General features: G+C 43.7%; 1 protein-coding gene across 1 annotated transcript in view; it reads left to right on the top strand.

The window, feature by feature from the left end:
* Positions 1 to 22,794, top strand: part of zswim8 (zinc finger, SWIM-type containing 8) — a 171,664-nt gene that overhangs the window by 96,975 nt on the left and 51,895 nt on the right. Inside the window, exons 15-19 of the mRNA XM_034184232.1 lie at positions 5,606 to 5,730; positions 7,676 to 7,868; positions 8,102 to 8,236; positions 18,994 to 19,140; positions 19,424 to 19,646. Of these exons, the coding sequence (XP_034040123.1) occupies positions 5,606 to 5,730; positions 7,676 to 7,868; positions 8,102 to 8,236; positions 18,994 to 19,140; positions 19,424 to 19,646 (823 nt within the window). The remainder of the gene's footprint in view (positions 1 to 5,605; positions 5,731 to 7,675; positions 7,869 to 8,101; positions 8,237 to 18,993; positions 19,141 to 19,423; positions 19,647 to 22,794) is intronic.

Raw genomic sequence — 22,794 nt, 5'->3', positions numbered from 1 at the left:
TCCTCTTATATTATAACTTATGAAATTCAACTCAGTCATAGTCCCCATAGAGTCTCACCATATAATTCTCTACCTGTTCAGCCTTAGACATCATATTGAAGTTAACCCCCAACCAAGTGATATCAGTTATGTATGTCAAGAGAACCAAAACACAAAAAACATAAGAAAAAGAAAAAAAAACGCTTTCACTACATCAATCTGACATATCAGCTGAGCTATGACCATGTCAGATCCCCGTTGGTATTGGGGCAGAGAGGTGTGACCTACCTTCTCTGTGGAAAAAAGTACATACAATGCAAATGTGACCAATGTTACACTAAACTGTAAGAGAGGTCCAGCAGAGTGTATACCACTCATAGGGTCAGCGTATCCGCCTTGGACCATCTATCATATATCCTTGTTTTGTGACAACAAAATATACTCAAATCATAGAACATAGTGACGCTTATTGTGTTCCTTTAAGTCCGTTAGATGTATCTACTATAAGTCCACCAACCTTATCTCTATGTTAGTTAAAATATGCTTATTGTCCACCTTAATGGTAGGGTCCCTTCAGTCTTCTCCTTGCAGAAAGGTTTTGAGATCAGCTGAAGACAAAGGCATCCCTCTCCTTCTCCTTTCTTTGCTCCTCCATCCATCCTTCAGTTCTTCCTCAATGCGTTCCTTCTCCTCGTATCGCCCCTCGACCCCCAGCTCCTTCAGCAATGTGGCGGCGCTCATTAGTGATCTGAACGTCTTCTCTCCGGTGCTCAGCTTAATTTTCAGTTGTGCTGGGTACACACACTTTGCCTGGATGTTCTTCTGTTTAAGTTGTTTGATAACTTCATGGACCCTCATTCGTTTCTGTTGCAGATCGGGAGAATAGTCCTGGTCGAAGTAAATCCTTTTACCTTGGTAGACCACCTTCCCCTGGCTCCATGCCTGCTTTATAATCGTGTCCTTTACCGCTGCATCCAGGAATCTCACTATTATCGACCTCAGTGGGGCTGTTGGATCCTTGGGTTTGGCCGCCAGGGAGCGGTGTGCCCTTTCGATTTTTATGTCTAAGTTTAGTGGTAGTTTAAGCTCTTTCAGGAGCAAGTCCTTAACAAAACCAGACGCATCCCCTCCTTCACTATCTTCTGGGATTTGAAAGATCCTGATATTGTTTTTTCTCAATCTGTTTTGGAGGTCATCACACTTTGCTGTAAGCTCAATATCGCGGTGCAGCAAATACCTCAGTGCTCTGTGGTGACGCGTCTCCGTGTCCTCCACCGTGCTAATTCTCTCCTCCAACCTCCCCATTTGTTGTTCGTGTTCAGCCAGTTGGCTTTTTAAGTCGGAAATAGATTGTTCCACACGGTTAAGAGACAGTTTAGTTTGACTGTGTCCGTCTTGGTTTTCTTTTCGAAGTTTTCTCAGTTCTTCCAGTACCATTGTATCTGGTTGACTTGTGCTGCTACTAGCCGAATTCTTGCTAGTTGGGCTCGGCGGGTTCGGCTTGTTATCGTCTTTTCCTCGCGTGGGGTCAAGTTTCTCCTGTCTTCTTTGTCCCGCAGAGGAACTCATGTTTTAATATTCTGTTTCTAACGTTGCAGCGTCGAATTATTATAGTTGTCACCTTTATTTTCTTTTATGTCCGGCGGAGCTCCGTTACTTTGCTACCGCTACATCCATGACGTCACCGAAAGTCCTATTGTAGCATTTTTAAATGTTGAGCCCTGTGTAACTCTTCATTGACCCCTACCTGGCTGCGGCTGCGTCCCTACATGGCCACCATACCTTTGACCCACCGAGGCTGGACTGTAGGGGTCATTTTGCTTCCTTTCGTAGTTCTGATTAGGTCAAAATTGCCTGCAGGCCCAGTGGACTAACAGGTCATTGCTGAAAATGAGAATTGGTTCCCATGTGAAGTTCCCAGGTTAAATAATGTGTTTTGTTCTTTTAAAAAGGTGTAATTCGTAAATAATTTCATACTTTAAAGAAAACCACTTTGAACTAAAGCTGAATGTTTACACTCTAACAGCATCTTTTACATAATTTGTGATTTGACTTTTTCTTTTTGCAACATTTAGAGTTTAGACTTTTATTCTGAACCGATAATTGTTGATTTTGTGTGCGTTTCTTCAGTATTATTGTCTGCATGTACGGCGGCTTAATGCCTCATTAACAGTGTTACAGACACCTTCCGGTGTACTTGCTTTAGAAATGGTAATAAGAAGTTAAATTTTGATGGTACTTTTGAAGGAAATCCAGGCTGTCTTTACAGCAAATAAACAGTCAAAGGTTTATCACCAAAAGCCAATTTCACCATTTCACTGTGCTTCAAAGATGCCCAGAGACGGGCTGTTGTGGATCTCATGAAGAACCAAGTCTTAGGAGTAGATTTTATTCTACATTACCAAATATTGACAAGGTTTGACCAGTTATTTTATTTTTATTTTTTTTTTATTTTTTTTGAAATAGGAATGACATTTTGTACTTGATATAATCACATATGAATCCATTGACCCCCAAAACATAGAAATGCATGTATGATGAGACCATTTCTGACGTTTTGTGAGAAGGTTTGCCTATGAGCACATTTAACACAAATGTTCCTCTGTTGCCTGTGTTCTTGCCCTGGGGGTTGATAAGGTTAGACCTTACTTGTGTGAAGCACCTTAAGGCAGTTTTGTTGTGATTTGGTGCTATATAAAATTAAATAAATTGAAATTAAATTTAATTCAATTCAGTTTATTTACTTAGCGCCAAATCACATTAATTTGCCCCGCGGTGCTTCAGGAGTTTGGGTCTAATCTTCCCAACCTTACGTTTCCTAGGTTTCAAACTTGTCAAACTTTGGAGATGTTTTTCTTGCATTTTTTATGTTCTCTAGTTGATTGACTTGTCTGTCTGCTCTCGACATTAGTGATACCCTGGAGCTTGGGACACATACTTTAGAATACATCTACCACCACAAAATCATCACTGCATCCACCCTGGCTGCCCCACTGAAACTTTCCTGGCTCCACCCCTGTTGCTAGGTGAGATGGTGATAGTGCCCCCCCGTAGAGTGAAGGCTGTCTGATATCAGCAACCCCAGGAAGGTGTCAGTTGTCAACAAATCTAAATCCCTGTTCATTACAGAGGTTTGTCGGCCACCTCTTCTGAAATGGTGGCTGAACTCGTCATTTTCCAAAGTGGAACAAGGACCAGAGTCCATTCATCAATGCCGTCACATCTTCCTGATAAGGTCACAAATACTGTCTGTCTCCATCTTTATGACCTCACAGTATTGCTTACTGATATTGGCAACAGTGTGGTTGACGTTGTTGCTGTAGCTGGTGTGACTGCTGTCTGTCTGTGTGTGACATCTGCACCCTAAGATGAGACACGATGTTTGATGCTTAATGCAGTTAATGTAACCTGGTGACTCTAATCTACCTTAATGGGGAATGGAGTCCCATGAATAGAATACAATTTTTTGTTTTGTCAGTACGGGCGTATTCCTAAACCAGGACTATCAACAGGTCGAGCAAGAGCAGAAATTTGGTCTGCAGTCAGTTACAGTTGATTGCAAACCGGTGGGCAACACAGCTTGGTTCCAGGCTTTGCAGATATTCCTCTGACAGCAGTGTGTAAGCCATCCTCTGGCTCGTGCCGTCTGGTGTGCCTGTAACATCGGACTCTGCTGGAAGAAGCTGTTCTGACTTCAGTCGGCTACGCTCTCACAGAGGCGCTCTTCTCTATGTCGCACCACTAGGACAAGTCTTTGTGCTCCATCCAACTTATTCACATCTGCAACTAGGTTCACACGAGGTCCACATCCTCCAATACGAGCCATTTCTGGAACCCCGCTGGGATGACACAACACAACTGATATGACCCAGTCCTGCAGGCCCACACGGGCGACTGCTCTGCAACGCCACGTTTGGTGTCAGTAGGAGTTATTTTAGTAAGAGAGGCAGATTGATTGGAGCCTATCCCAGCAGTCACAGGGTGTGAGGCGGGTTCACCCTGGACAGGACACCAGTCTGTCGCAGGGCCACACATAGAAACAAACAAACACATTCTCACCTATGGACAGTTTAAAACTTCCAGTCCATCTCACCTGTGTGTCTGTGGATGTGGGAGGAAGCCGGAGCACCCAGAGGGAATCCACACAAACACGGGGAGAACACACAAACTCCACACAGAAAGGACACAGGTGGGAATCAAACCCATGACCTTCTTAGTGCTAACCACTAAGTCACCCTGCCACCAGTCAAATATCAAAAACCTCATGAAAACATGATTAAACTGCTTCAAACAGAAGATCTGTGAAAATTTAGATTTTGGAGAGATGTCCTGTTGGATCAGCGGCAAAGACCCCAGAACATTGTTTTCACAGTTAGTTACTTTTACAACTTTATGAAAATACGGTAATCGAATCATCTTTCCATAATTTTGACCAAATGTATTCAGTCACCAGACAGCTCAGAGCTTTACTTCCTAAAATCTCTCTGCTGACAGGAACTGATCCGCGGAACCTTTCAGTCTCCAAGACGACGTCCTCAGAGTGGCGTCTCTGCAAACAGCGCCTGTTTCCTGTCTGAAGCTCTGAACCTTCACAATGATTCAGACAAGTGGCTTCATTTCTTCACTGAAATTCATTTTATATACACAAAGCAACACTGAACATTAATTCTTTTATCACTTATATTCATGGCCACTTATTCATGTAACTACTCATCATCTGGTTTTTATTTCTTTAAAACACAGGTATCTTTATTTTAATCAAACTTTATTACTGTTTTGTCTTACAGTCACAGATGTGTTTTTTTCTTTCTTTTACTCTGAAGATTCATTTTAATCCTTGCTTATTTTTACTCTTTTTATCACTTTATTTCTCATCAGCCTAATCAATTTATAACTGCACCCTGATTCTCTCTGATAGGCTGAGACTTAACTGGAATTTCACAAATGTTCACTTTTCCAGATCCTACGCCAGTGCAGCAAGAAGAGTTGTGGTATTGTATGAGGAAGACTGGAGTGGCAGAGAAGTATGTGAGGGCGGTGCAGGATATGTACAGGGACAGTGTGAGATGCACGGTAGGAATGACAGATGTGTTCGGCGTGGAGGTGGGAATACATAAAGGATGGGTTCCAAGCCCTTACTTGTTTGGAATGTTGAAGGACAGGTTGGTTAATGGCCTGTGGACTGTATTTATGCAGCACTTTAATGTTCAAAGTGCTTTGCAGTGATGCCTCACTTTCTCCAGACTGGTACAGCCAGACTTAATCCTGAACTGAGAATTAGTCTGGTGCCTTTCCATTCACGGTTCATGTCCAGGAGGCAGCACACAGCCTCTGGACGTACAACCAATCAGGGCAACGAAACACAACGTAGGCAGAGCGAAAACAGACTCGTGTTAACAGTATGTGCAGAGGTGCAGTGAAGCGGGTACACTGGTGAATGACTGTTTTTCAATTTTTCATAAAAACCTGAAGGTCCATGAGTCATTCAAAAACGTCTTTCGACAGAACATGTAGCAAAATTCAGTTCCTGAAAGACTCCTCAGTGTCTCATTCTCTGTGTGTGTGTGTGTGTGTGTGTGTGTGTGTGTGTGTGTGCGCGTGCGTGTGCGTGCGTGTGTGCGTGCAGGTATGAAGACAACTGTCAGTGAGGCGGAGCATCCTCTGCTGTGTGAAGGGACTCGGAGAGTGAAAGGGGACCTGGCTCTGGCTCTCATGATCACGTATAAGGACGACCAGAGCAAACTCAAAAAGGTATCTGACAGCTTGACCTCACTGCTGCCCCGAGGGGGCACATTTTGGTCATGAGGGTGTAATTTCACTGAGCCTGGTGTTTTGGGTAAATCCCCTGTTTCTCTGTGCTGTTGTCTTGTTACTGAAACATCAGCACATGAATGGATCATATTTATAGTGTCCCGTGTGTCCCGCACCCTGTATGTCCAGGGCCCTGTGTCTCATGTCTCGTACCCTGTGTGTCCCGTGCCCCATGTCTCCTGTCCCATCTTTGACCTGGCATGCAACTGTAAGCTGGATCATATTTAGAGTGTCCCGTGCCGTGTGTCTTGTGTCCCGTGCCCTGTGTCTCATGTCCCGTGTGTCTCATGTCCAGGGCCCTGCGTCTCATGTCCCGTGCCCTGCGTCTCATGTCCCGTGTCCTGCATCTCATGTCCCGTGCCCTGCGTCTCATGTCCCGTGCCCTGCGTCTCATGTCCAGGGCCCTGTGTCTCATGTCCCGTGCCCTGCATCTCATGTCCCGTGCCCTGCGTCTCATGTCCCGTGCCCTGCGTCTCATGTCCCGTGTCCTGCATCTCATGTCCCGTGCCCTGCGTCTCATGTCCAGGGCCCTGTGTCTCATGTCCCGGGCCCTGCGACTCATGTCCTGTGTCCCGTGCCCTGTGTCTTATGGCCCGTGTCCCATGTCTTGTGTCTCCTGTCTCATTCCCTGTGTGTCCCGTGCCCCATGTCTCCTGTCCCATCTTTGACCTGGCATGAAACTGTAAGCTGGATCATATTTAGAGTGTTCCATGCCCTGTGTCTCATGTTCCATGTCCTGTGTCTCATGTCCAGGGCCTTGTGTCTCATGTCCCGTGTCCCCTGCCCTGTGTCTCATGTCCCGTGTCCTGTGTCTCATGTCCAGTGCCCCATGTCTCCTGTCCCATCTTTGACTTGGCATGAAACTGTAAGCTGGATCATATTCAGAGTGTCCCGTGCCCTGTGTCTTGTGTCCTGTGCCCTGTGTCTCATGTCCTGTGTGTGCTGTGTCCCGTGTCTCATGTCCTGTGTTCTGTGTCTCATGTCCCGTGTCTCATGTCCTGTGTTCTGTGTCTCATGTCCTGTGTCTCATGTCCCAGGCCCTGTGTCTCATGTCCCGGGCCCTGCATCTCAATGTCCCGGGCCCTGCGTCTCATGTCCCATGTCCTGCGTCTCATGTCCAGGGCCCTGTGTCTGATGTCCCGGGCCCTGTGTCCCATGCCCTGTGTCCCATGCCCTGTGTCTCATGTCCTGTGTCTCATGTCCCGGGTCCTTTGTCTCATGTCCAGGGCCCTGTGTCTCATGGCCCGTGCCCTGTGTCTCATGGCCCGTGTCCCGTGCCCTGTGTCTCATGTCCCATGTCTCATGTCTCGTACCCTGTGTGTCCTGTGCCCCATGTCTCCTTGTCCCATCTTTGACCTGGCTTGAATCTGTAAGCTGGATCATATTTAGAGTGTCCCATGCCCTGTGTCTCATGTTCCATTTCCTGTGTCTCATGTCCCATGTCCCCTGCCCTGTGTCTCATGTCCCCTGCCCTGTGTCTCATGTCCCGTGTCCTTTGTCTCATGTCCCGTGCCCTGTGTCTCATGTCCTGTGTCCCGTGTCTCATGTCCTGTGTGTCCTTGTCTCATGTCCTGTGTGTCCTTGTCCCGTGTCCTGTGTGTCCCGTGTCTCTGTCAGTCGGCTTGTTAACACGACTCTCACTCCATGTGTTTTTTTTTTTTTTGTACTCTGTTTGCAGTTTTTTCTGGAGCAGCTGTTTAATTTAATTTAATGGCACCGTTTGTTTGTCAGACACTTTTTCCACCACATGAATCAGAACCAGTGGAACATTTCATGGTGCTGTGACAGATCCACTTCAGCAGTCAGAACCGGACCTGGCACTTCCCGTGTGTTTGTTTGTGTCACTGATGGTTCCTTGTCTCCCTGACTCCTGTCTCCTTGTCAGATCTTGGATAAGCTGCTGGACAGGGAGAGTCAGACCCACAAGCCCCAGACTCTGAGTTCCTTCTACTCCAGCAAACCTGCGGCCGGCAGCCAGCGGAGCCCGTCCAAACACACCACAGCCGGGGGCCACGGCAGCGTTTGTGGGGCCACGGGGGGCATCTCCAAGCACTCAGCTCCATGTTCTGCTCAGACATGTAAGTTTTCCACGGAAAGACAGATTTCCGTTTTATGAATTTTTTTTTTTTTTTTTTTTTGTGTTTTTAGATTTTTTTTTTTCCCCAAAAAAATCTGATTTTTGTGAGCACTTTTGAAACATTTTCCCATGGGAGGTCTCCCGAACCCCCACCCCCTCCCCAGCGTTGGCGCTCGCGGTCTGACAGTTTGAGATGTTTTGACCTCACCCTACTTACACATCTGTGTGCTGCAGCCACTGCAGCAGCTTCCTCCTCCAGCTCCTCCTCCGCAGCGGCGATGACGAGGGAGGACGTGTCACATCAGGGTGAAGGAACCCCAGTCCGCAGTTCCACCGCCGGAGAGTGTGCTGCCGAGCCCAAGGAGCACGGTGAGAACTAGGTGGTCTCTGGTGGACTCTTGGGGGTCGACATTGTCCCCATCGTCCATGTGAAGTTTGAAATCGAGTTTTTAAAGGTGTTTGTGTCTTGAGTACATACAGGAAATATGGTGTATAAGGAACTATACATGATATAAATATATAATAAATTAGAGGCCCACCCACCGAGTGTTACTGGTTCGTGCAGATGACGGGACCCTTTGAGTGGAATATGGATTTCGTTTGACTGCTACGTCTCAAACGTGTTTGACATCATGGTTGTGGATGATGGTTATCTTTGACGTTATCTTTGGCTGCTTTCAGTGATGCCGGTATTTGGTTAGACTCTTTCTCTCCGATTGTTCTGTCTGAGTTATTTTCATTAGTTACTTCATCCAAACCATCAACATGTTTGTTAGACCCCATTCCTACCAGGCTGCTCAAGGAAGCCCTACCATTATTTAATGTTTCGATCTTAAATATGATCAATCTATCTTTGTTAGTTGGCTATGTACCACAGGCTTTTAAGGTGGCAGTAATTAAACCATTACTTAAAAAGCCATCACTTGACCCTGCTATCTTAGCTAATTATAGGCCAATCTCCAACCTTCCTTTTCTCTCAAAAATTCTTGAAAGGGTAGTTGTAAAACAGCTAACTGATCATCTGCAGAGGAATGGTCTATTTGAAGAGTTTCAGTCAGGTTTTAGAATTCATCATAGTACAGAAACAGCATTAGTGAAGGTTACAAATGATCTTCTTATGGCCTCGGACAGTGGACTCATCTCTGTGCTTGTTCTGTTAGACCTCAGTGCTGCTTTTGATACTGTTGACCATAAAATTTTATTACAGAGATTAGAGCATGCCATAGGTATTAAAGGCACTGCGCTGCGGTGGTTTGAATCATATTTGTCTAATAGATTACAATTTGTTCATGTAAATGGGGAATCTTCTTCACAGACTAAAGTTAATTATGGAGTTCCACAAGGTTCTGTGCTAGGACCAATTTTATTCACTTTATACATGCTTCCTTTAGGCAGTATTATTAGACGGTATTGCTTAAATTTTCATTGTTACGCAGATGATACCCAGCTTTATCTATCCATTAAGCCAGAGGACACACACCAATTAGCTAAACTGCAGGATTGTCTTACAGACATAAAGACATGGATGACCTCTAATTTCCTGCTTTTAAACTCAGATAAAACTGAAGTTATTGTACTTGGCCCCACAAATCTTAGAAACATGGTGTCTAACCAGATCCTTACTCTGGATGGCATTACCCTGACCTCTAGTAATACTGTGAGAAATCTTGGAGTCATTTTTGATCAGGATATGTCATTCAAAGCGCATATTAAACAAATATGTAGGACTGCTTTTTTGCATTTACGCAATATCTCTAAAATCAGAAAGGTCTTGTCTCAGAGTGATGCTGAAAAACTAATTCATGCATTTATTTCCTCTAGGCTGGACTATTGTAATTCATTATTATCAGGTTGTCCTAAAAGTTCCCTAAAAAGCCTTCAGTTAATTCAAAATGCTGCAGCTAGAGTACTGACGGGGACTAGAAGGAGAGAGCATATCTCACCCATATTGGCCTCTCTTCACTGGCTTCCTGTTAATTCTAGAATAGAATTTAAAATTCTTCTTCTTACTTATAAGGTTTTGAATAATCAGGTCCCATCTTATCTTAGGGACCTCGTAGTACCATATCACCCCAATAGAGCGCTTCGCTCTCAGACTGCAGGCTTACTTGTAGTTCCTAGGGTTTGTAAGAGTAGAATGGGAGGCAGAGCCTTCAGCTTTCAGGCTCCTCTCCTGTGGAACCAGCTCCCAATTCAGATCAGGGAGACAGACACCCTCTCTACTTTTAAGATTAGGCTTAAAACTTTCCTTTTTGCTAAAGCTTATAGTTAGGGCTGGATCAGGTGACCCTGAACCATCCCTTAGTATGCTGCTATAGACGTAGACTGCTGGGGGGTTCCCATGATGCACTGTTTCTTTCTCTTTTCGCTCTGTATGCACCACTCTGCATTTATCATTAGTGATTGATCTCTGCTCCCCTCCACAGCATGTCTTTTCCTGGTTCTCTCCCTCAGCCCCAACCAGTCCCAGCAGAAGACTGCCCCTCCCTGAGCCTGGTTCTGCTGGAGGTTTCTTCCTGTTAAAAGGGAGTTTTTCCTTCCCACTGTAGCCAAGTGCTTGCTCACAAGGGGGGTCGTTTTGACCGTTGGGGTTTTACATAATTATTGTATGGCCTTGCCTTACAATATAAAGCGCCTTGGGGCAACTGTTTGTTGTGATTTGGCGCTATATATAAAAAAAAAAAAAATTGATTGATTGATTGATGGTGATAAACTGTGGGTCCATATAACTGACGGCGTGGTGCGGCCGTGACAGTTTTATAGCTTCCTGTGTATGGAGCCCAGAGGTGAGGTCACATGTCCATGACGCCGCTCTCCACGGTTCTACTCTGTTTTCACTGTTGGAGTTTCAGAGTTCCATCACATTTACGGTGCCACGTGGGAGCGACTTCACAGCTGTATTCCTGGTACTTGTAAGCTCAGTATATTCCCCTTAGTGGACACCTTCAGCAGGTTGGGTTGTGTGATTGCAGCTGCTAAACTAAAGGGTGGACGGGTGATATAGACGTCACATTATAACCACGATAGTTATGGTATTTATTGGTGATTATGATGTAAATGAAGACATGAAAACGGCACCATTCATCACACTCAGCCGTGGACAAAGTCCAACAGACCTCCATGAAGAGGCTGTGAGGTGGAGATGGAGGTTTATGGAGTATAAAATCCTCAATGAGAGTGTCAGCAAAAAGAAAACAGCCTCTGCGCCTTTACAGCAGCAGGTTTCCAAAGTGCACATGAAGGTGAGCGGAGGCACCAGGCACATAAAAACTAAACACGTCGGCCTATAATCTGTTTCCCCGCGTTGATTCATTGGTGCAAACGTTAAATAACTGAAGGATTTTCTCAGCACAAACGGCCAGTTCCTTAATGGGACACCGCAGTCTCGTTTGAACCCTGTGTGATCTCATGGGATTTACCCACTTATGGGGACCTGCGCTCTGTTGTGTAATATATATACACAGCGTAACTTCACACGGATAAATGTTGTACTGTTCTGTGTTCAGCTGCAATCATGAAGCAGTCGTGAAAAGTATTTTTTTTTTCGGTTCCCAGTGGAGAAGAAAAGGCAAGGCAGATGTGAGAGGTCGTGGCGGTAAGTGTTAGTCTACACAGCTAACCAGAGTAGCTGCGTTGTCTCACCTGCAAAACCACCTCGGCAGGTTTGAGCTTCAGGTCATAAACAAACTGCAACATATGTCCACTTTCCACCACATCCTCACTTTTTCTTTACATTTTCACTTGCATGTAATTTGCCCAAAAACTCAGAGAAAGTGCCTCATTTTTTTCCCTGGAAGTAGAGAAATTACACCATATGCTTCATGTTTTACTCCTTTAGTGCCCGCCCTTAAACGAGACCGCGGTGCCCAATTCTTCATCTGAGCAACCAAAAGCTATTCTGTGCTCAGTAAATGTATTTTTGTGTGTTGTATCCACATAAGCACACAATGATAACGTCTCTGACTCGGCGTGTCTTTTAATTTAACACTCAGCTCGGTACAGAGCACAAACTAATTCAGTGTGGTCCCTCTGTGCTTCATGTCATCATGAGCATGTCAAGTGTGTTTTCATGTATTAGGTCCACACTCTGAGCAGGTGGGTTTCCTGCAGTCAACATATATTAATGAAGTTAAGTGTCTCCCCGGCCACAGAGCAGGTGATTAGAGACCCTGCAAAGCTTATGACAAATGTGGATGTGGAATCCATTAGCTTAGCGGGGAATTTAGTGCACAAAATCCACTGTGATAGTGCAGTTTATTTGCCAGGGAGGGAATTTCAACAAGTTGAGACTGTGGCCTGCTTCCGTAGTCATGTCCATAAAAATCATAGAGGGATATGCTTTCCAAACTTAATACCCATTACTATATTGGATGATGTTGAAATGAGGATGGTCCAGTGTGGTTCCAGCAATAGCAAAGATTTCGTGTCTGATACCTACAACGCGCGTGGAATGTCTTAAACCTAAACCTACTTCTAGGCATCTTATATATGCTACTCTGGAACCATCCCTAAACCCAAACAGTTCAACTGTCAACCCCACTGAGGTCCTTTGACTGAGTCTCATTAACATAAGATCACTGTCCTCAAAATCATTGTTGATCAATGATCTAATTATTGATCATTACTTAGATATGATTGGGTTATGTGAAACCTGGCTTAAACCTACAGCTGTCCTCCCCTTAAATGAGGCCTGCACACCAGCTTATACATTTAGTCACGTCCCTCGTGATGCGAAGCAAGGCGGGGGTGTTGCTCTATTTAAATCTAGGTTTAGCTTATTAGCTGTTGGGGGTTACACATATCACTCGTTTGAGCATCTGATCTCTGCTCTGCTCAGGATATTACACATTGCCAAGGTCAGAAGAATAAAATTCAGTCGTATTACGTTGTCACTGTATAAAGGCCTCCTGGCCCATATTCTGAATTCTTAGATGAATTTGGTGCGTTCATCTCTAACTTGTCAACTTGTGTAGATAACATTCTGATCATTGGTGACTTTAACATTCATATAAATAAGCTTTCTGATCCCCTCTGCAAATCATTTATGGAAATTGTGGATGCATTAGGATTTCGGCAATGCATTCGGGATTCGACGCACATTAGTGGAAATACCCTGGATCTGGTTCTCTCACGTGGTATTGCTGTCACGAATATTGACATCATGCCTCTTACATCAGTGGTGTCTGATCACTCACTTATTAAGTTTACAGTTTCGCTGCCGTGTTTAGTGGAACAACAACCTTATATATGATCACGGCGATGCATCAACTCCTCAACTAAGACTGAACTCGAAGCTAGACTGCCTGATGTCTTAGCTTCACATTTGACAAATACCCACTCAGTAGACAGACTTGTGGATAGTTTAAACTCAGTGCTCAAAACTATACTCGACATGATTGCACCACCTGTGTTAAACCCGCGCTCCCCCAAATCACAGTCACCTTGGTTCAGTGATTACCTGCGTGACCTCAAGCATAAAGCAAGAGGTCTAGAACGGAAATGGCGTAGTTCAAAATTAGAAGTATTCCACCTTGTGTGGCGTGATGCTATCTTAGACTATAAGCATGCATTATTGGTTACAAAGCGGACTTACTACTCTGATTTGATCAACAAAAACAAGCATAACTCAAAGTTCTTGTTCAACACGGTGGTAACACTTATTCATGGACAACCACCTGTAGTTCGCTCTCCTTTTACAGCACAAGATTTCCTGGATTACTTTGGGAAGAAAATAGAAGACATCAGGTTAAACATATCCCAGCATGCCTTAATCCAGCCACTACACCCTGCTATTGATGTGGGCGCCACTACTGAGGTATTACCTAGATTTACAGAATTTGATAGTATCTCATTAGGCGTGCTGACAAAACTCGTAATGTCAACAAAAAGCACAACCTGTTTATTTGATCCTATACCAACAAAACTGTTTAAGGATCTGTGGCCCACTCTTGGGTCGACTGTGCTGGAAATTATTAATCTTTCTTTAACTTCTGGATCTGTTCCTAAATGTTTCAAATCTGCAGTTATTAAACCATTACTTAAGAAACCTAATCTTGACTTTATTTTATTTACAAACTATCGGCTGACATCAAATCTATAATTTTTCTGTAAAATTCTGGAAAAGTGGTTTCTTACTGAGAATAATCTCTTTGAGCCACTGCAGTCTGCTTCTAGAAAATATCATTCCACAGAGACGGCTCTCACTAAAGTGGTGAATGATCTTTTGCTTACAGTGGATTCGGACACCACTACGGTTCTGTTGCTGTTAGATCTCAGTGCTGCATTTGATACAGTGGATTATCATATTCTACTTGATAGGCTGGAAAATAATTTTGGGTTTACTGGGAGTGCCCTTGCATGGCTTACATCATACTTGACCAGTCGTTCTCACTGTGTTTTGTACAGTAACACTACCTCTAACCTTAGTGACATGAAATTTGGGGTTCCACAGGGGTCTGTCTTAGGCCCCCTGCTTTTCTCCCTTTATATAGCACCCCTTGGGCACATATTGCAGCGTTTTGGGATTACCTTTCACTGTTATGCAGATGATACTCAGTTATACATGACGATAACTGCTGGTAATCTCATTCACATAAAATCCTTAGAAGATTGCCTTGCAGCAGTGAGAAGTTGGATGTCTCAAAATGTCCTACTTTTAAACTCTGATAAGACTGAGATGATGGTTCTTGGTCCAGTGAGACATCGGCATCAATTTGACCAGTTAACGCTCAGCCTCTGCTCACGTGTCATACATTACACTGACAAAGTGAGGAACCCTGGGGTAATTTTTGATCCTTCGTTGTCCTTTGGCCTCCACATTAGAAATATTACGAGGACTGCTTTCTTCCACCTGCGAAATATAGCGAAGATTGGTCTCATCCTGTCTATGGCTGATGCTGAGACCCTGATCCATGCATTTATCTCTTCTACATTGGACTACTGCAATGTTCTATTTTCTGGTTTACCGCAGTCTAGCATTAGGGGTCTCCATTTGGTTCAAAATGCTGCAGCCAGACTTTTGACACGAAGCAGAAAGTTCGACCACATTACACCCAATTTGGCATCCCTTCACTGGCTTCCTGTCCCAGTGAGATCAGATTTTAAGGTTCTGCTACTAACCTGTAAAATTATTCATGGACTGGCACCTGCTTGAGGTTTCTTCCTCAGAGGGAGTTTTTCCTTACCGCTGTTGCTCTGGGGGTTGGTAAGGTTAGACCTTACCTGTGTGAAGCACTTTGAGGCAACTCTGTTGTGATTTTGCGCTATATAAATGAAAATAAATTGAAAAAATAAATTTAAATTAAATTAAGTGATCAATACTGTCAGGTTTTTTGGTCCACTCCCCCCTCTAGTCCATGTTACCAATCAGGGTGTTCCACAAATCACATAATAGGTGACAATTTGACACAAGGAGATGACGGGTGTTTTGGGGAAAGTGTATTACGTCATCTTGGATTATTTTATTTGCAGGAGAGCCAGCTGACGTCGTACTGCCTGTTCACTCGGATTGTGCCCGTCTAGCTGGCAGCAGAGCACCCGCTGTCTCTTGCCATTGCAACACTCCCACTCTGATTGGAAATGAATGGCAAATCTTCACTTGCTGTCACTTGTAGCTAATATGAGCATAGGCTAAACTCCGATACCAGATGGAGGAATTTCATGTCGACCCCTAGTTTCGGTGGCCTTATTCTTTCAGTCAGTACCCAAAGTTCATGACCACAGGTGAGGATAGGAACGTACGTCGACTGGTAAATGGAGAGTCTCGCCTTCTGGCTCAGCTCCTTCTTCACCATGACGGCTCTGGTACAGCATCCATAAAACATCAGACGCAGCCCCAGTTCATCTATAGATATCATGCTCCACCTTACCCCACTGGTAAACAAGACTCCGAGATACTTAAACTCCTCCACTTGAACAAATATTTACACAAAAACAATAACGTTTATCAGTTTGAACATTAAATATCTTGTCTTTGTGGTGTATTCAATTGAATATACGAGTAGGTTGAAGAGGATTTGAAAATCATTGGATTCTGTTTTATTTACATTTTACACAACATCCCAACTTCACTGGAATTGGGGTTGTACATTTACTTCATCTTGAAGAGGTTACTTACTTGAAGCTCAGATTTGTGTTTGGAGGAGTTTCCCAGTCAGAACTGGATTATCGTTTTTGGTTGATTTTTGAAACGTACAATCTGGAGGTGCCACCCTAAAGTGAGCCATACAGATCACTTGTCCAAACTATAAATGGTAAATGTACTGCAATTATATAGCACTTTTCCATCTGAATCAGAAGCTCAAAGTGCTTTATAGTGATGCCTCACATTCACCCATTCACACACACACACCCTGATATCAGGGTGCTCACTACACACGGGGAGCAAGTTGGGGATTAAAGTGTAGGTGACACCAAAAAATGTGCACAAATAATCACTAAAAATGATTAAATGTTTATTTTTAAAAATCCTGAATAGTAAAAGTCTATGATAAGTGTGCAGGTGAAGGATAAACAGCAGCTGTCTGAAGCCTGCGCTCTATTTCAGCCCTTAGCTGCCATCATATTACAACCCCTGGCAATAATTATGGAATCACCGGCCTCGGAGGATGTTCATTCAGTTGTTTAATTTTGTAGAAAAAAAGCAGATCACAGACATGACACAAAACTAAAGTCATTTCAAATGGCAACTTTCTGATTTTAAGAAACACTATAAGAAATCAAAAAAAAAAATTGTGGCAGTCAGTAACGGTTACTTTTTTAGACCAAGCAGAGGGAAAAAAATATGGACTCACTCAATTCTGAGGAATAAATTATGGAATCACCCTGTAAATTTTCATCCCCAAAACTAACACCTGCATCAAATCAGATCTGCTTGTTAGTCTGCATCTAAAAAGGAGTGATCACACCTTGGAGAGCTGTTGCACCAAGTGGACTGACATGAATCATGGCTCCAACACGGGAGATGTCAATTGAAACAAAGGAGAGGATTATCAAACTCTTAAAAGAGGGTAAATCATCACGCAATGTTGCAAAAGATGTTGGTTGTTCACAGTCAGCTGTGTCTAAACTCTGGACCAAATACAAACAACATGGGAAGGTTGTTAAAGGCAAACATACTGGTAGACCAAGGAAGACATCAAAGTGTCAAGACAGAAAACTTAAAGCAATATGTCTCAAAAATCGAAAATGCACAACAAAACAAATGAGGAACGAATGGGAGGAAACTGGAGTCAACGTCTGTGACCGAACTGTAAAAAACCGCCTAAAGGAAATGGGATTTACATACAGAAAAGCTAAACGAAAGCTTTCATTAACACCTAAACAGAAAAAAAGCAATCGTGGACTGTGGATGACTGGATGAAAGTCATATTCAGTGATGAATCTCGAATCTGCTTTGGGCAAGGTGATGATGCTGGAACTTTTGTTTGGTGCCGTTCCAATGAGATTTATAAAGATGACTGCCTGAAGAGAACATGTAAATTTCCACAGTCATTGATGATATGGGGCTGCATGTCAGGTAAAGGCACTGGGGAGATGGCTGTCATTACATCATCAATAAATGCACAAGTTTACGTTGATATTTTGGACACTTTTCTTATCCCATCAATTGAAAGGATGTTTGGGGATGATGAAATCATTTTTCAAGATGATAATGCATCTTGCCGTAGAGCAAAAACTGTGAAAACAAAAGACACATAGGGTCAATGTCATGGCCTGCAAATAGTCCGGATCTTAATCCAATTGAAAATCTTTGGTGGAAGTTGAAGAAAATGGTCCATGACAAGGCTCCAACCTACAATAGTGATGTGTTGGAGCGTTCTTTTGTTTTTCATGATTCCATAATTTTTTCCTCAGAATTGAGTGATTCCATATTTTTTCCCTCTGCTTGGTCTAAAAAAGTAACCGTTACTGACTGCAACAATTTTTTTTCCTGATTTCTTATAGTGTTTCTTAAAGCCAGAAAGTTGCCATTTGAAATGACTTTAGTTTTGTGTCATGTCTGTGATCTGCTTTTTTTCTACAAAATTAAACAACTGAATGAACATCCTCCAAGGCCAGTGATTCCATAATTTTTGCCAGGGGTTGTATTACTACGTCATCACCAGAATGCCACCTGCTGATTCAAACCCAAATCAACTGTAAACACGGTGGAGGTCGAGCTGTTTTCAGGCAATTTTTTTTTCTAGTGTGGAGCTTTTTGTTTTTTTTTTTAAGTCCAGTCTGAAGGTGTTTGTGAAGAAGCTGTGTGAAATACAGACTGATGGTTTGGAACCTTATTTAGACCACAAGGAGGGAGAAGAAACCTTGGAGGAAAACCTTCAGTCTGACAACAGCGACGATATCGGCAGAGTTCAGAACACAGAATGGTTCCTGGTTTTTAGTGCTGCGCAGTTCAAATCCAAATATTTATCTCTTTAGTAACTGCATACAAGGAAAGGATACTTTTCAAACTGTTTAATTGTAGTCTTGAATGCTCCAAAGAGTCATTACATATTGTGTCACCTACACTTTAAGGACCATATCCAAGGGCCCTTAGTGATTTTCTGGCCTGACAGGGGTTTGAACAGAGGGTCAAGGATCCTCTGGTCTCAGTCCCAACGCTTAACCACGACACTATCACCTCCCCACACCTGTACTTGATAGGTTTCTTGTATTTTGGACGATGGTTGTTGGATGTGGGTAGGCGTTCCATCTCTGCTGTCTGGGTGGTCCGTGCTGGGAGTGTTTGGAAGGACACTGGTTTGTCTTTGAGTTGGTGGGCTCTTCTTTTGCTCGGGGTGTGTCTCTTTCCCCTGCTGGGTGGCACATGTTGGCCTTTGGCCTGCTGGGGGATTGGGCCTGGACCCGTCCTGTGCTGGTGCTCTTTGGATTGACCGTGTATTTTCCGCTGGCTGGTTTTCGTGTCTCATTATGGGAGTTTCTGTTTAGGCTTCGGTCCTGCTGTGGTTCTGGGCTCCTTCATGGACATTGGACTTTGCTGACTCCTGCAGAATTGTTGACCCCCTTAACTGTTTCATGGAGATATAATGTCATTCTCCTGCCTTCATATTTCCCTGCAAATCATTTTTTTGATCTTTTGTGTGTAAAAGTTCTTTCCGCTCATGTTACTTTCGGTTTTGTGTCAGATGTGCCTCCATCAAGTGACCAACAGAATGAAGCAGCACCGTATAAGATCGAGGCCACAGTTCCCAGCCGCCTGGCACTGGGGGTGCGGTGCGGGTACAACCAGCGCTGTTGGGGCTCACCTGTCCGACAGAAGAAGAAGCACACGGGTAATCACCTCAACAGGCAAAAGTTTAATCGTTTGATATCCTTTTTGACAAAGTCTCAAAGAAAAACATAAGCTGCTAATAAGCTTTGTTCAGAAATAATTTTCTTCTGTTCACGTTGTTGGAGGTGCAGTTTTTGGCTTTGGCCATTTGGAAGTTTTTTTCTGACAGGACACATGCATTTGGTAGAATACCAGGACCCCCAAATAATGACAATATGTACAGATCCGTCAAAGAAGACAAACCTGCCGTAAAGCATGTTGTGACGTGACTGGTGTCTGAACAGGAATGGCGAGCATCGACAGCAGCGCTCCAGAGACGACCTCGGACAGTTCTCCCACCCTCAGCCGGCGGCCAGTCCGGGGTGGTTGGGCCACAGCATCCTGGGGCAGAGGTCAGGACAGCGACAGCATCAGCAGTTCTTCCTCTGATTCACTGGGCTCCTCCTCCTCCAGCGGCTCTCGCAGGGCAGGGGGCGGGGCCAGGGCCAAGAGCACTGACACCAGCAGGTAAGAGCAGCTTTTCTTTTCTTTGGATTCCTGGGTGTAAAAGGAAAGCAGACAAGGCTGGGGAGGTAATGGTCTAGTGGTTAAGTGTTGGGCTTGAGACCAGAGGATCCTCAGTTCAAATCATGGCCTGACTGGAAAATCACTAAGGGCCCTTGGGCAAGGTCCTTAATCCCCTAGTTGCTCCCGGTGTGTAGTGGGCGCCTTGTATGGCAGCAGCCTGACATTGGGGTGAATGTGAGGCATTATTGTAAAGCGCTTTGAGCGTCTGATGCAGAAAAGCGCTATATAAATGCAGACCATTTACCATTTTAAGGAAAGACCTCAGAACAGATCAGTCTGTCAGTTGTAATGAGGAATTTGGATACAACTGTTAGAATCATGATGAGGAACCAGGTCAGATAGAAGTCCTCAGTCCTAGATGTCATGAAGTTATTTTCACAGCCCGAGTTGATTCGGTTTTGTTTGGATACTGTTATGAAGGTGTTTCCAGTCAGTTAAATCCTAAATTGTCTCCGTAGCCTTCATATGCCGTACGTCACCTGCTGTCCTTGGACTCTCACATTGTCTGAAGATGACTCCAAGAACTCCTGGGACGGTGCGGTAGCTGTACAGAAACAACGTACAAGTCGTACAAATGTGACATCCAATAAATTGGGAAATAACAAGGGAGAGGTCTCTCGGCAAAGAGCAGCTCAGTGTTCAGAAGGTGCCCAAAGTTGTCCTCAAGAAAAAGACATGTCCTCATCTCCTACAAGATAAGGCCCAGTGCTGAGTAGCCACCAGAGAAAGACAGAGAGCTTTGAAAGTCTTTCTTTTCTTTTGAATAGCAGCAGCAGGTTTGGGTTTGCAGAGAGGAACCAGAAGAAGGTTTCCTGTGCAGCTCAGGCCTGTTGGGTGGAGTTGTTGGAGCCCACTTTCTTCACATTTTGAACAGCAGTGATCTTCTCTTCTTCCAGTGGGACAGGATGTTCTGCTGTGCAGTTCCACCTCTGGAAGTTGTGAAGTGTTTTGTGGTGTTCTGATCGCCTGTTGGTAGATCCTCCTCTCTGTGGCAGGAATTCTCAAGGCGTTCCCAACGACTTTCCTGGCTTGTGACAGGAAGTGGTTTAAGGTCTCTTCCAGGATCAGTCTTCAAACCATTTCCCTGATAGTAAAAATAGGGGGAAATATGAAAAAATTGGGAACATTAAAATACGAAGATACAGGAAAATTCACTCACTCATCTTCAACCACTTATCTGGGATCAGGTCACAGGGGCAACAGCTCCAGCAGGGTATGCCAAACTTCCCTTTCCCAGGCCACATTAACCACCTGTGTCTGGGGGATCCCGAGGTGTTATAATATAATGTCTCCACCTACTCCTGGGCAGGGCTGGACGGGGACAAACATATGGCAACACAGTTTGTTGCTCACGTGGTCTTAAGATGGATGCTGGAGAAAAGATTTAAGATTCAAGAGTGTTTATTTATCACTCACTCACTCACTCATAGGTGGTGAAACTGTCCTGGCATTGGCAGGCTGACAGCAAGGTGCTGTAGGTCACATGACAAAGACAGCCCCATGAAAGACACACAACAAAGGATTTGTGCATTATTTAAGTGATTATTGAAAAATATCAAGTTGTCAAGTCTTGACTTAAATAAATGTATAATAGATAGCCAAGAAAAGAGGAAAGTACATGGATTACTCTACAAGGAGGATGCTGGTTAGAGCACATCAGGACACCGGCAGCAGGGAAGACAACTCTGGGTTCCTCAGAGAGCACACACACGGGATGGGACAAATACACAGCCCTCCTCAGCCCTGTGAAAGACAGACACCATGATTTAAGGGATTACAAATTGGAAATTAACAACCCAGCAGTGTGGAATAAGTCTGAGCACGCTGACGTAAAAGAAATGAGTTTGAATGAAAGGATGAAAAACAACAGGATAATGATCTGAACAATGGACAAAGACTTTTTACAGCTCAACATAATGTATAGCCAATAAAGTATGACAACAGAGGAAATACTTGTAATTTGTGTACTGCATCATGAGTCATATGTATGCAGGTGTTTTACTGTAACAGTCGATGGCCACCAGTGGTCAACATGACATATGAATCATCATTCTAGAATTGTCTGTGAGTAAAACACTGCAAAACGTTATACCTTTGGACATATCACAGAGAAGGTAAATGCATTTTCTTAGTAAATTTCACTGTATATGATAAGTGCCATGAACATCTTCATCTTAATCTAGGCTTTGATACTTCAGTTTTTAAAAAACTATTCATAAAATTTTTGGAGATTTTTTTGGTCCAGGTAAGTGCTCTGTATATGGTTGGACTGTAAGCCATGAGAGAAGTGCCATTTTATCCTGCAGAAATTAGATGGGTATCATATTAATGTAGAGAAAATGTGCTTTTCAGAAATATATAGATGGATATGGTTGATATTATATGTATAGGTATTTAAAGAAGGTGAAAAAGTGCAAAAATTCGGCCCACGTACAGCACTTTTTTCAATTTCAATTTATTTTCCTTTATATAGCGCCAAATCACAACAGAGTTGCCTCAAAGCACTTCACACAGGTAAGGTCTGACCTTACCAACCCCCAGAGCACTCAAGTAGCTTTTAACCTTTAGGTGAATACTGAGCCACAAAGTACATCGGGAATCAGTTATTTTCCTGTCACCACTCAAATGTCCACTAGGGACATTATAGACGTTGAAAAAAAATCAAGTGGCATTTTGTTGGGGGTGGTGGTAGTCTATCTGAGCTCCCGGTCTATTATGTTGTTAGATCAAAGTCCTTCATGAACAAATTGGACTCTGGGTGTGTTGGTGCGTGTTGACACGTTTTAACACTTGAACTCTGGTGACCTGATTTGGGGGACGTCATTACAGGTAGAAATGATCAAAAACTGTGAAAACAGCAGATCTGCCTGCTCAAACCACAGCACATCATCTGTGTTAATGTGTGGCATCCTTTAATGAAAGTAAAAAATAGTGGTTAAGTGGTTATTAATAAAGCAACTAATCAGTTAGTCAGGATATGAATTTGGTATTGATTTCCAATACTTGCGATGACTAGATATAGTTGTAAGACACCACAGTCCATCTACTGTGCAGTCCACAGTCCACTGTGCAGTCCACAGTCCACTGT

The sequence above is a fragment of the Thalassophryne amazonica genome, chromosome 13 (genome assembly GCF_902500255.1).
Source record: "Thalassophryne amazonica chromosome 13, fThaAma1.1, whole genome shotgun sequence".
In the NCBI taxonomy this organism is placed as follows: Eukaryota; Metazoa; Chordata; class Actinopteri; order Batrachoidiformes; family Batrachoididae; genus Thalassophryne; species Thalassophryne amazonica.
The sequence above is the reverse complement of the archived record's forward strand: the minus strand, read 5'-3'. Positions and strand labels throughout refer to the sequence as shown.